The sequence below is a fragment of the Pipistrellus kuhlii genome, unplaced genomic scaffold (assembly GCF_014108245.1).
Source record: "Pipistrellus kuhlii isolate mPipKuh1 unplaced genomic scaffold, mPipKuh1.p scaffold_m20_p_2, whole genome shotgun sequence".
Lineage (NCBI taxonomy): Eukaryota > Metazoa > Chordata > Mammalia > Chiroptera > Vespertilionidae > Pipistrellus > Pipistrellus kuhlii.
The window spans coordinates 160,544,192-160,556,347 of record NW_023425515.1 but is presented as its reverse complement, the minus strand read 5'-3'; the positions used below and the strand labels follow the sequence as shown (position 1 = coordinate 160,556,347).

The 12,156-nt window shown below is 39.7% G+C and overlaps 1 protein-coding gene across 2 annotated transcripts in view; it reads right to left on the bottom strand.

Annotated features, from left to right (window-relative positions):
* CMPK1 (cytidine/uridine monophosphate kinase 1) overlaps positions 1-8,600 on the bottom strand; it is a 37,740-nt gene extending 29,140 nt beyond the window's left edge. The window contains exon 1 of one of the 2 annotated variants that reach the window (XM_045584576.1): positions 8,327-8,600. In XM_045584576.1, the coding sequence (XP_045440532.1) occupies positions 8,327-8,500 (174 nt within the window). In that variant the 5' untranslated portion in view covers positions 8,501-8,600. The remainder of the gene's footprint in view (positions 1-8,326) is intronic. The other variant, XM_036444976.2, reaches the window with a different exon arrangement.
* Between the last annotated feature and the right edge of the window lie 3,556 nt (positions 8,601-12,156).

Genomic DNA, 12,156 nt, shown 5'->3' with positions numbered 1-12,156 from the left:
CTTTCCTATAGATCTTTTCTAAAAATAAACAAATAAATAAATGTTACCCTGAAGACACTTACTGAGTGCCACATACTGTGCTAAAAACTGTAGAAGCATGATTTCATTTCATCTTTAACAACCCAGTGAAATTAGCATTATTATCATCACTACAAATGAAGATACAGAATCAGAAGTTAAACAGTATAGTCACAGATGGACTAAAATTCAAACAAACGTATGACTTCAAAGTCTACATTCTTTTTAATACTATGCCATATTGTAAGAAAGTTGGCCCTAATATCAAATTTCTTAAATCTTTTTTATGAAAAAAACACATACATACACAATTGTTCTATTTCGAAAAGCTTACTTCTTATCCCACCTTTACACATTCTTTGTTACCATTCTGAAGTTCTATGAAAACATGAAATACAGTAGAAATTTATAAATTCAACTAGAGGCCCGTTGCATGAAGATTTGTGCAAAAGTCCTTCCTTCCCCTGACTGCTGGCACCGGTTTTTCTCTGGCACTCAGGCCACAGCGGAGCCTTCAATCTTCAGCATTTGCTCAGGTAGAGCCTTCAGTTTTTGCTCCAAGCCTTCATATGCAAATTAACCCACCATATTTGTAGGGTTAATTTGCATACTCACTCCTGATTGTCTGACGGCGTTGTGGAGGTACAGTCAATTTGCATCTTTCTCTTTTATTAAGTGTATATTCCTGTTGCTCTCATTCATACAACATAGAATGGCAAAGAAGATACATATTCATAATGATTGGATAATTTGCCTCAAGTGAGACTACATTGGATTGTATGGTATATAACCCTGACATCTAGGATACAGATCTGTTTTAGGGCTGACAAGACTTCACACCTACTTCCACACCCCTCATTTTACAAAGGGGGAAACTAAAATAAGCTGACTTGCCAGTTAGAGCAGAGAAAACTGGCACTTGAAACTAGGTCTCCTGACTCTCAGTGACCCTACTACTCCACAGTAGGTCCCTGAGGTAATTCCTAGGTGACAGATATAGAGACAGTCTTTTGCCCTCAAGCTACTATTACCTTTGAATACAGAAACTAAAAAGAAATCCATTGGTAGAAATTAAAAAGGAGACTCAAAGTTGATGGACTTGGTCATTTTGTTGTATCCTAGGATGGAGATGTGATCAGGAACTTATCCATACACAAAGAGCCATGCAATATTTGACCCACCATTCAGCCAGATTACAACCATCCTTGCTTCATTTGCTTTATTTTTGCCATTCTCCACTTCTAACACCATTTCCACTTTCCACTTGTCTTGCCCAATAATCATTAATTAAGATTTTCCACCATTTTGGATAGAGCGTCGGCTTGGGGACTGAAAGGTCCCAGGTTCGATTCCAGTCAAGGGCATGTACCTTGGTTGTGGGCATATCCCCAGTAGGGGGTGTGCAAGAGGCAGCTGATCGGTGACTCTCTCATCGATGTTTCTAACTCTCTATCTCTCTCCCTTCCTCTCTGTACAAGATCAATAAAATATATTTGAAACCATTTAAAACCTAATTACAGCCGAAACCGGTTTGGCTCAATGGATAGAGCATCGGCTTGGGGACTGAAAGGTCCCAGGTTCGATTCCGGTCAAGGGCATGTACCTTGGTTTCGGGCACATCCCCAGTGCGGGGGATGCAAGAGGCAGCTGATAGATGACTCTCTCTCATCAATGTTTCTAACTCTCTATCTCTCTCCCTTCCTCTCTGTACAAAATCAATAAAATATTAAAAAAAATAATAATAAAATAAATAAATAAATAAAACCTAATTACATAATCAAAACATCATCTGTGCTGTCTCTTTACTCCTAGTAGACACCAAGAAAATAAAAATTCATGTTATTATCTACATAAACCTAAATCATAAAGGTAAGTCCTATAGGTCAAGTTAAACACAATACTTTCTAATGGCAAACATTGATGACTAATATCATGGAAATTCCAAACAGGGCGGGAAAGCAGTCTTTTCTGTGTCTCAAGTCAGGCATATTTAGTTGCTTGTTGATAGAGAACACAATGTAGCCTAATGATGAATTGAACCCACTTATGGATCTTCTGGAAAAGAATGATGGGAATCATGCATGGAATGTATGTTTCCTGGAACTCTGTTCCTCAAAGGGAAAGTTTCTGAGAATGGTAGTTAAGAGCAGATGTTTTTTCCTTTACCGACGTGATGTTTTGTTAGTTTCATTAACCGGGCAACACAACACTGTCAGCAAACAATAAATATAGCCAGTTACACCTGTTCTCTATTAGGTTCTAAATGCTCTTATCACATGTTCAATCTGTAAAAATGCTCTTGATTTGTTGGGTTAAAGTAACTGAAATGATAGAGCAAATACATTTTTATATGGCTACTGGGCTAAAAGTATTAGCTTTTAAGGTTAACAAAAGCTAGTGTGATCAGGCCAACATAACACAAAGAATAAGACAGTTCTCCCCTGTCTCCACCCTTTTTAACTTGGTCTAAAAGTCCTACTACTAGAGTAACGTCTCTGAAAAGCTCTTCATTTCAATTCAGAGAGACAATCATTAAAACACTGGAACTTGCTCTGGTGAGTCGGTGAGTGTGAAGGCCTAGGACAGTGGTCGGCAAACTCATTAATCAACAGAGCCAAATATCAACAGTACAACAATTAAAATTTCTTTTGAGAGCCAAATTTTTTAAACTTAAACTTCTTCTTCAAAATAGACTCGCCCAGGCCCTGGTATTTTGTGGAAGAGCCACACTCAAGGGGCCAAAGAGCCTCATGTGGCTAACGAGCCACAGTTTGTCGACCACGGGCCTAGGACATTACTGTACACTCCTACAGACTTTATAAACACTGTACATTTGGGCTACACTAAATTTGCAAAACATGAGAATAAATAAAGCACAGTGTAGATCAATTTCAATGTTAGATCATAGCACGTTCTTTTTGAAGACACATCTCTGTGATGCTGATTTTTTGGTGGACAATTGCTATGTTAAAAACTAGCACCACACGGAAAGAAAATGAGGATGGAAGTGTCCAATCTGATTCCAAGGAATAGAAACTACAGTGCCCAACAGGCATTTACATCCCATTAGTAAGTGGAAAGAAAACTGCCACTTTTTCTTTTAAATAATATGTATTATTTCTTCAAGCAGCTACTCAATTGTTAGAAAATATTTATTAAGTATTGTTTGGATCTAATTACTTAATAAGTAGAATTATTAGATCCAGTATTTTTTTAAAACATTTATTTATTTATTTTTACATATTTTATTGATTTCCCCCCCTCCCTCCCTCCCACACATCCCCTCCCTCCCCAGAGTTTTATGTCCATTTGTTGTACTTATATGCATGGATACATAGATCCAGTATTTCTTTTGGACTAGCATGGCTGTGAAAAAATTTCCTGAAATGCTAAGGAAATCTTTAGCCTTGGGGAGTCTCTGTATTAAATTAAGATCTGAAGGATTAACAGGCATTTCAAACACCAGTAGAAGGAGTAAAGGACAGAAAAGACAGGGTTCCCAGTCTTAAGACATTGAAATCTAGTTAGGTAGGCAAAACTAAAAGATAACAAGTTTTAAAACAATTTAATGTTTAATTTTAATATTTGCAAAGATCTTTCATATCTTTTCTCATGAAATTATATTAAGTGTGTGTCCATTTCCACTCTAAATTGAGAAACGCTAGAAATTTATATTCCTGAACTCAGATTCAGCACAGTTTGCTTCAGGAATTATTTCTGGGTCAATTGAACTTCTTTTTTTTTCCCCAGTAGCACTTTTATAGCTTTATCCTATCTTACACTTTTATCAGAAATGAAACCACAGCCCTGGTTGGTGTGGCTCAGTGGTTGAGCATTGACCTATGAGCCAGGAGGTCAAAGTTCGATTCCCTGTCTGGGCACATGCCTGGGTTTCGGGCTTGATCCCTAGTAGGGGGCATGCAGGAGGCAGCTGATCAGTGATTCTCATCATTGATGTTTCTATCTCTCTTTCCCTCCCCCTTCTTTTCTGAAATCAATAGAAATATTTTTTTTTAAAAGAGGTTTCACTGTATTCGCATTTTTAAAAAATATTTTTTTTTATTGATTTCAGAGAGGAAGGGAGAGGAAGTGAGAGATAGAAACATCAATGATGAGAGAGAATCATTGATTGACTGCCACCTGCAGCCCCCTACTGGGGATCAAGCCTGAAACCCCGGCATGTATCCCTGCCTGGAATCGAACCTGGGACCCTTCAATCCATAGGCCAACGTTCTGTCCACTGAACCAAACCAGCTAGGGCTGCATTTTTATTTCTAAGAATATTCTAGTGATTCAAATTAGAGAAGATTAACTTTCCCAACTACTATGTAACTTTGGTAACTTTAAATAGAAAGGCAAAAAGAATGAGGAAGCTTTCAAAAGTAAGGATAGTAATATCTGAATATAGTCAGTCCTATGTTAAAACCACTTTAATGAAAAGGTGGTGCTTCAGAAGAGTCAAGAATTCTGTGGACTAACACTATTACAGATAATTTAAACTTTCTTAAAACAAACAATAACCTATCTCTTACTCTTCCTTATCCCATCAAAAAGAGAAAGGCCTCTTCTTAAACAAGTTTAATGTGTACTGGTTCTTCCCATCTAGTTCATTCTATGAGTGGTAATCTGCTTCAGGGATTTGTAATCAGGAGCTTGGAAATTTTAAAATGCTCAGATTTTCACAACTATCCCTTTTATTAACTTAGAATAAACAGAAGTACTACACAAAGAAACTTGAGTAAGACAGAGCTAGGTTTTCTTCAAAACCTTCTATCCTAAAACTGGGAGAGCTACTAAATAGTAACTGCAACTTGGGCGCCCCCTGGGGATCAAATTTTTAAAAAAAGTTTTACATCTTTAGTTTAAAGTGTATCCTTTAAAAATATTCAAAGAGCTCACTGGTATGGCTCAGTAGCTGAACGTTGTCATGAGCCACAGTTAGATTCCCAGTCAGGGAATATGCCTGGGTTTCAGGATCAATCCCCAGTAGGTAGTGTGCAGGAGGCAGCCCAGCAATGTTTCTCGCCCTCTTTCTTCTTATCTGAAATCAATTTAAAAACACATTAAAAAATCAAAATAAAAATATTCAAAGAATACTTATTAAGCACCTGCTGTGTGCCAGATGCAATGTTCAACACCTGAGACTCAAAAATAAGTAAAATCGAGTTTCTGATTTCTACATGTTTAAGTCAATATCACCTCAGTCTAAGGACAGCAGGTAGGATTACCAAAGTATGAGTTACCCGCAAAGCTTGAAAGTTATAACACAGAAGATAAGAATTTTGTTGGGGTGCTATAGAAAGCGATTAGCATGGATATAAATTTGAGTATAATTTGCTTATGTATGTAAAATGTTCACCATCTTTAAAAGAGAATTGGTTTAACTATGTCTTCCTGCTACCACATGCAAAACTATAGTTCTTATTTTCAAGACAAGTTGAGGTTATGACACCATTATTTTTCTTGAGTTAAAACAATATAAATAAATTTTAATTTTAAAAATGCAAAAATAAGGCAGTATCCTCACCAGGATTTTTTAGTAACAAGTTATTTCACAATAATTCTACTCTAAACACTGGCTCTAAAATGGCTGATTTTCAAAAACAAATTGAGTGTGAAAGGGCACATAAAATAGAAACAATTAGAAAATAAAGCAAAACTGAAAAGGACCAGTACAAATAAATGGGAAAAATCAAAACTAAAACCCCTCAAACTTTTCCTTTCCAGTTCAGAACACTTTCAGAAGATACTGTATCAAATTTGCCCTTCCTTCCTCAAGACCTGGGAGAGCCTGCAGTAGAGGTAGAATTCCTCTTCAGAAAAACACACACATACAATCTTCCCTCCAGTTAAGCCCTCATTCCTAAAAGCAATGCCCGTGACATTAGAGGGCCAGATAGTTTTAGGTTCTGTAGCCAAGGTCCTAAAATGTACTTCTGGCAGCTTGAGTTGGAAATCAGTGTACTTTTCCCAAAGAAACAATTCTATTTCAGCTACATTTCAGGGAACCTGTGAGCTAAATTAGCAATGGCATGATAGTTGGGAAATTTAACCTTGTTTATAATGCTTTTTCCCTACAGGAAAAAATTCAGTTCCAAAAGTTACAATCTTTTGGGATTCTGCTATTGTTTGCCTATATATTGTAATAAAGTATTCAGTCAAAATACAAGGGACTCATAAAGGAAAGAATAAAAAACATCTGATTTAAATGACCATAGACTTCCATTGTTTATTTCATCAACTGGGGGATAGCAATTACTAAATTATAAACTATTTGAAATTTGTAGAAATCAACTTAATGTTTTTGGCAATTAGAATCAAGAGTAACTATTTTCATGGAAGATAACAGTTTAAAAAAGCTCAAGCTCATGTAACTGCTCAAATCTTAAAGAATAGGATAATAATTATAAAACATATCTCATCAGGGAAATCTTATAACAGGTTTAAAATGTCATCAGCCTTTACAGACCAGAAATAAGAATAAACACTAGTTATAGAATGCAGAGATTATTTTTAATCCAGTGCAGTAATATGGGTATTATTAGTTGGGGTGTGGCAGTTAAAGCCACTTTAGGATTCAGAAACAAAATATTTAAATGCATTCAAATATAACGGTCCAAAGTTAATTTTTAAAAATTAACACTACTACAAAGTAAAAATAACCAATCTCATAAATTAAATACAGGAAGTCTAACATTAAGAAAAAAAATTATTTGCATCTATGTGTGCCAGAGATTTTACTTCATTTAATATTCAAATACCAATTACTAAATTATAAACTAATAATTTATAGATAGATAATATTTCTTCCTTTTTATAGAGAAACTCAAGCTAAAAGTAACAACTTGTCTAGGACTAAAGAAACAGTAAATGGCAGTTGGGCTTTGACCCCACATCTGTTTGACTCTGAAGTCTTTGCTCCTTCTTCTATCATGTTATTTACATATGAGTCATTTCATACATAAAATAAAAGATTGAAATCATCCAATTGACTACTTGTCTTCTAAAAAGTAAAAGGAACCAACAAAGATGAAAAAAAATACTTAAGTATTTTTTTGGGTTGAGTTAGTTCCACTTTTATTCCTAAAAATAGTCAATAATGATAAATACAGCTGTAGAATATATAATGAAGTAGATATCACCATCTGACTTTTTCTGGATGTTCTTTAGAGAATAAAATATAGGACAGGAGTGAACTGTGTGAACAAAGAAGGAGAGTAAAGGCCCAAAGCTAAAATAAGCGATAGCATGCAACAGAGGAGGGAATTTTATAAATTCTGTGGCAACACTTTTGTTGGTCACCGAGTTTCACAGCACTCCTGGCGGCCTCTTGTTTCTATGTATCTAGTTTTCCTTCTCTCCCGAATGGTACCCCCAGACTCTCCAATAAGCATTTCTCAGTGTCAGTGCAGAGGTAACCAAGTATCTGTTTGAAAAGGGTTAACAGAATTGAAATGGTAAACTTTTCAACACTTGAAAAAAAAAAATCGGAAAGTAACACAATTTCATAATTTCAGAGTTGGGAGGTATTTTTATACTGAGTTTAAAACAAGGTATAGAGCCTCTTACGTTCTAGAGAGGGCAACTGAGACTCAGAGGAAGTGACTTGGCCATGAACTCGGCGTGAGTTGGCAGCAGGACCTGAGGTTGAAGCTTGGTCTCAGAACTGGGCTCCACGGCTTTTCCAACCACACCAGCTTAGGCTGTGTCAGGACTGGTACTGCCAACTGAAGGGGCCAGAGAGCGCTGCTTGCGGCTCACAGAACAGCTAACCTAACAGCTTGTCCGCCTGCAATCCTTTCTAGGGTAAAGGCTGATTAGTTGAGGATTCTTAGTTTAGAGAGCCCACGGGGAGGGACAGAGCAGAAAAACCGGTCTCTTTCTACAGCCAGGCAGCTGTGGGCGCACGCCCTAAATCCGGCTCCTGCTGCCTTCACTTACTCTACGCCCAGTGACACGCTGACCTCTGCGCGCCGAGGGTTCCGAAAGCTAACCCTCTTGGAGTCCCTCTACTCTCAAGACGAACTTTGTCCCAAAATATAAGGAAAGAGGGGTGCAGAAACAAAGCGACCCCAAGGAGTCCCCATCCATTCCCGGCGCCCCCGGGGCGGGCGGACGTGGACTACCAGTCCCGACGTGCCACGCGCCGGCGGACCCCCAACCACCGCCACGCGGGTGACGCGACGGTCGCCGGGATTCGTAGTCCGCAGCCCCGCGGCTCCGGGGGGCGCGGAACTCCGGGCGCGGCAGGACAAGCTCTGCCGGGCGTCTGGTTAAGCCTAGAGACCGCCAGCTGCCTGGGCCTCACCTCCACGATGCGGGCGCACTGGGTCCCTTTGCCGGCGCCGGGACCGCCAAGAACGAACACGACCAGCGGCTTCATGAGGCGGTGAAGGCAGAGAAAGAATGGCCGGCGGGTCACCCGCGGGAAACGAAGACCCAGGTCGTGCAGCAGCAGCAGGCGGCCACAGCGGCTCAGCATACACTGCGTCTCTCTGACAGCAGCCCGGCCGGCGGAGGCGCGGGGCGGGACGGGGCGGGACAGCAGAAGGGGCGGGCCGAGCCGGCGCCCGCCACGGCCCCGCCGCCGAGGCTGCCGGGGCGTCCCCGTCGCGGCCGGAAGGGGAGGGGCTCCCACTGCTCCGAGGGCGGTGCTTCCTAGGCGGGGCCCCCTCTCCAACCCGCTCCTTTGTCCGCTCATTTATCGGTCCTATCCGTGGTTCTTTACCCGGTGCATTATGGGTCAGGCCTGTGTTGGGGTCTGGTGCGACACCAGGAGAAAGCAGAATCTATTGTCTGTTCACAAGAAATTTAAAATTCTAGTGGGGAGGCAGCCGACTTGAGCAAGTCGACACATGAATAAGTAAATAAATACAAATAGCAACAAAGAAAAAATAAGTACAACTAGCAGTGTGAGCTTTGAAGGCATAACAAAGGATGAATGTAATTTGGGGAAAGTAGTCAGAGAAGACCTCTGAAGATGTGACATTTAAACCAAGATGTAAGGATAGGAAAGAGCAAAATCAGGAAAAACTATAGTGTCCCACAACAACAGAAAAGGTGTTTAAAAAATCCTGAACGGCTTGTGTTGGGGAAGACAAGTGAGGCCAGAATTATATGAATAACAGGGAGAAGGGAAGGTGGAAGAGTTAGACAGGTGGCAGGTCATTCAGGCCCTTTAGTTATGGAAAGGAGTTTGGATTATATTCTAATTGCACTGGGAAGCTCTGTAATTATAACTCCATTTCTCTGCCCACTGCATGAAGGAAAAATCTTAAGGAAGAAGAAAAGAAATCTAAGGAATGAGTCTTGGAACATAGACCTTTAAAAGTTGGAGAGAGGAGGAGGAGCCTGAAAAGGAAGAGCCAAAAAAGGTAGGAGGAAAAAAAACATAAGAATGTGGTGTTCCAGCAGAATATTTGGAGGAAGATTTTGATGATGCATTGGTGAACATTGTGTTATACTAATAAATTGGACTTGGCAACAGGGAGAATTTAGACTTATGAACTTTATGGTGTCACCCAAAGCAGATCACACACTTTATTTAATTTGAATCTAGATTGAAAGAGGAATGGATAGGAGGTGAGGAGCTGAAGACAATAGAAGGTCAAAGTTTAGTTTATTAGATGTCATTAGGAGAGATAATGTCTAATATGGTAGCCACTAGCCACATAAGGGTACTTACATTAATTACGTTAAATACAATTGTGAACAAAAGGAGCCACATGCCAACCTGACAAGCTCAGGGGAGGCCTGTGTGGCAGTCTTGCAAACTCAGAGACCTAATATAACCACAAAAGATGGTTTGAAAATTAAATATTTAAACTAAAAACAGGTTATAGTGGGTAGTCATGTCCTAGGCCGATATTTTCCCTGACAAAGATCAACTTAGATCTTCTTCACTGAGCCCATTTGCCTTTTTGCCTCTAAGATAACATATCTGTGAGATGTCTAGGTAACTTGTAAGTTCTCTTTTCTGGAACCCCTGGGGCTCAACCAAATGTGGTGGGCACCAGGACAGATGCCTCAAATTCCTTCTTTATCATGTTAATTGTTCCTGCATTCACCTAAGTATATGTCCATCATTTTACTTTTTATCCAATCCCAGGGGTTTCCCACAGCTTTGCTTTCTTCCGCCTCCTTAATCCATCACCAATGAATTTCATGTAACCCACCTATGTCCCTCCTTTGACTGCAATGTATAAATAGAAATGTAACCCGCCATTCTTCGGAGCATTATCTCAATCCATTGAGGTTCTGCTTCCTGGCATATGGCATATGTCAACAGTTTGGCTCAAATACACTCACAAAAATTTTTTTTACAAGTTTCAATGGTTGTTTTTTTTGTTAATACAATTTAAAAATTCACTTCCTCAATCATACCACATTGTTGCAGAAGACCAAAGAAAAACCAACCAATGCTTTTAGAGAAAAGGAATTTACACTGTTTAATATGCCAGTGGACTCAGTGGAATAACTTCCCAAATCTGAGTAAAGTAACATGCAGGGAGCTTCTCTTATATCTTTCTGGGGTTTTTGTCCCTCAAATATGGATTATGCTTCCATTCCTTTTCATGGGATTTGCAAGAAGGCTTCCAGGTGTTGGGGGTCTCCAGGTCATATCTGATGGTCTGGCATGGTGCCAGCGTTAATAACCCTCTCCAGGGCAGTGCACTGTCCACAGTTTTATGGCCTCTAACAGGTCCTGCAAGACCAGTTTCTGGGAAAGAGGAAGTGACTTAATTATAGGTTATCAAGAATGTACACTAGGCTTGCTGGCATGGATTCAAATTGCTAGCGCGCCCCCCCCCCCCCAAAAAAAAATCAGGGTTACATGGGAATTAGCCTTTTAGCCTTCTCAACATTTCAAGTGCTCAATAATCACATATAGCTAGTGGCGATTATATTGGACAATGTGCATACAGAACATTTACAGCATCACAAAATGTTCTATTGGACAATGCTGTACTAGAGCTTCTATTTAAGCCACTAAGATTGATATGAAAGAAAGGAACTGAGGTAACCCCTTGAGAAGAAAAATCACATGGGTTCCAAAGGGCACGTGAGGGGCCTTAGATTACTTAAAAGTTCTCGGAGACAAAAAAGTTCATTTATAATAGGAGTTGCAAGAAAGGTATAGTTACAGGAAAGTTTAAAGATAAGGAAGCATTCCTGTCTGATAACTTCATTTTCTTGGTAAAGAAAGGCAGTATCAGCTGAGGGTAAAGAGAAGGGAGTTGGATGTTTGAGAAGACAGAAGGTATGAAACAGACATCTTTGAGAGTGGAAAATTGTTTTTTTAAAGAAAACCAATCAGTAGGACTTCTGAGCAACATTAGGAACTCATTTGGTGGTTGAGTTTGTCAACTACCAAAGATAATCAATTAAGTATTCCAAAAAGAATTTATTCTGGAAAAAGAAACGATTGTAATCCAGTATGTACAGACCTAGCAAGCCATGTGCACAAACTACCATAAGCCAGTCCCTCAGTGAGGCTAGGATTCACAACCTTGGCATCACCCACAAGAGCTCCTCCCTGACCTTTGGATTAACAGCTGCTCATGCTAAGAGATTGCACTGCTCTAGAACTCCTTCCACAGGTTCTAGCTCCTTCCACAGGCCCTACCTATTAATTGATTGTGTGCAGGTTAAGGTCTCTGTCATAAATTTTATCAAGATTATGGATTTAAAATATTTGAAGATGTTTGACAGTTCAGATGCAGGCATAAAGAAGACAGATTGTTGCCGAAACTGGTTTGACTCAGTGGATAGAGCGTCAGCCTGCAGACTGAGGGGTCCCGGGTTCGATTCCTGTCATGGGCATGTACATTAGTTGCAGGCACATCCCCAGTGGTGGGTGTGCAGGAGGCATCTGCTTAATGTTTCTCTCTCATTGATGTCTCTAGCTTTCTATCCCTCTCCCTTCCTCTCTGTAAAAAATCAATAAAATATTTTTTTTTTAAAAGAAGAAGAAGAAGAAGAAGACAGATTGTTGAGTGTAGCCAGGGTAGGAGTTTTGCCAAACAAGTACAACAGAAGGAGAAAGGACCAAAAGGATGTTTGCAACAGAATGTTTATGATGATGTATGTGGGCTCAAACCATATAGAAAGCATTTGATAACCGGAAGTGTTTAGTTG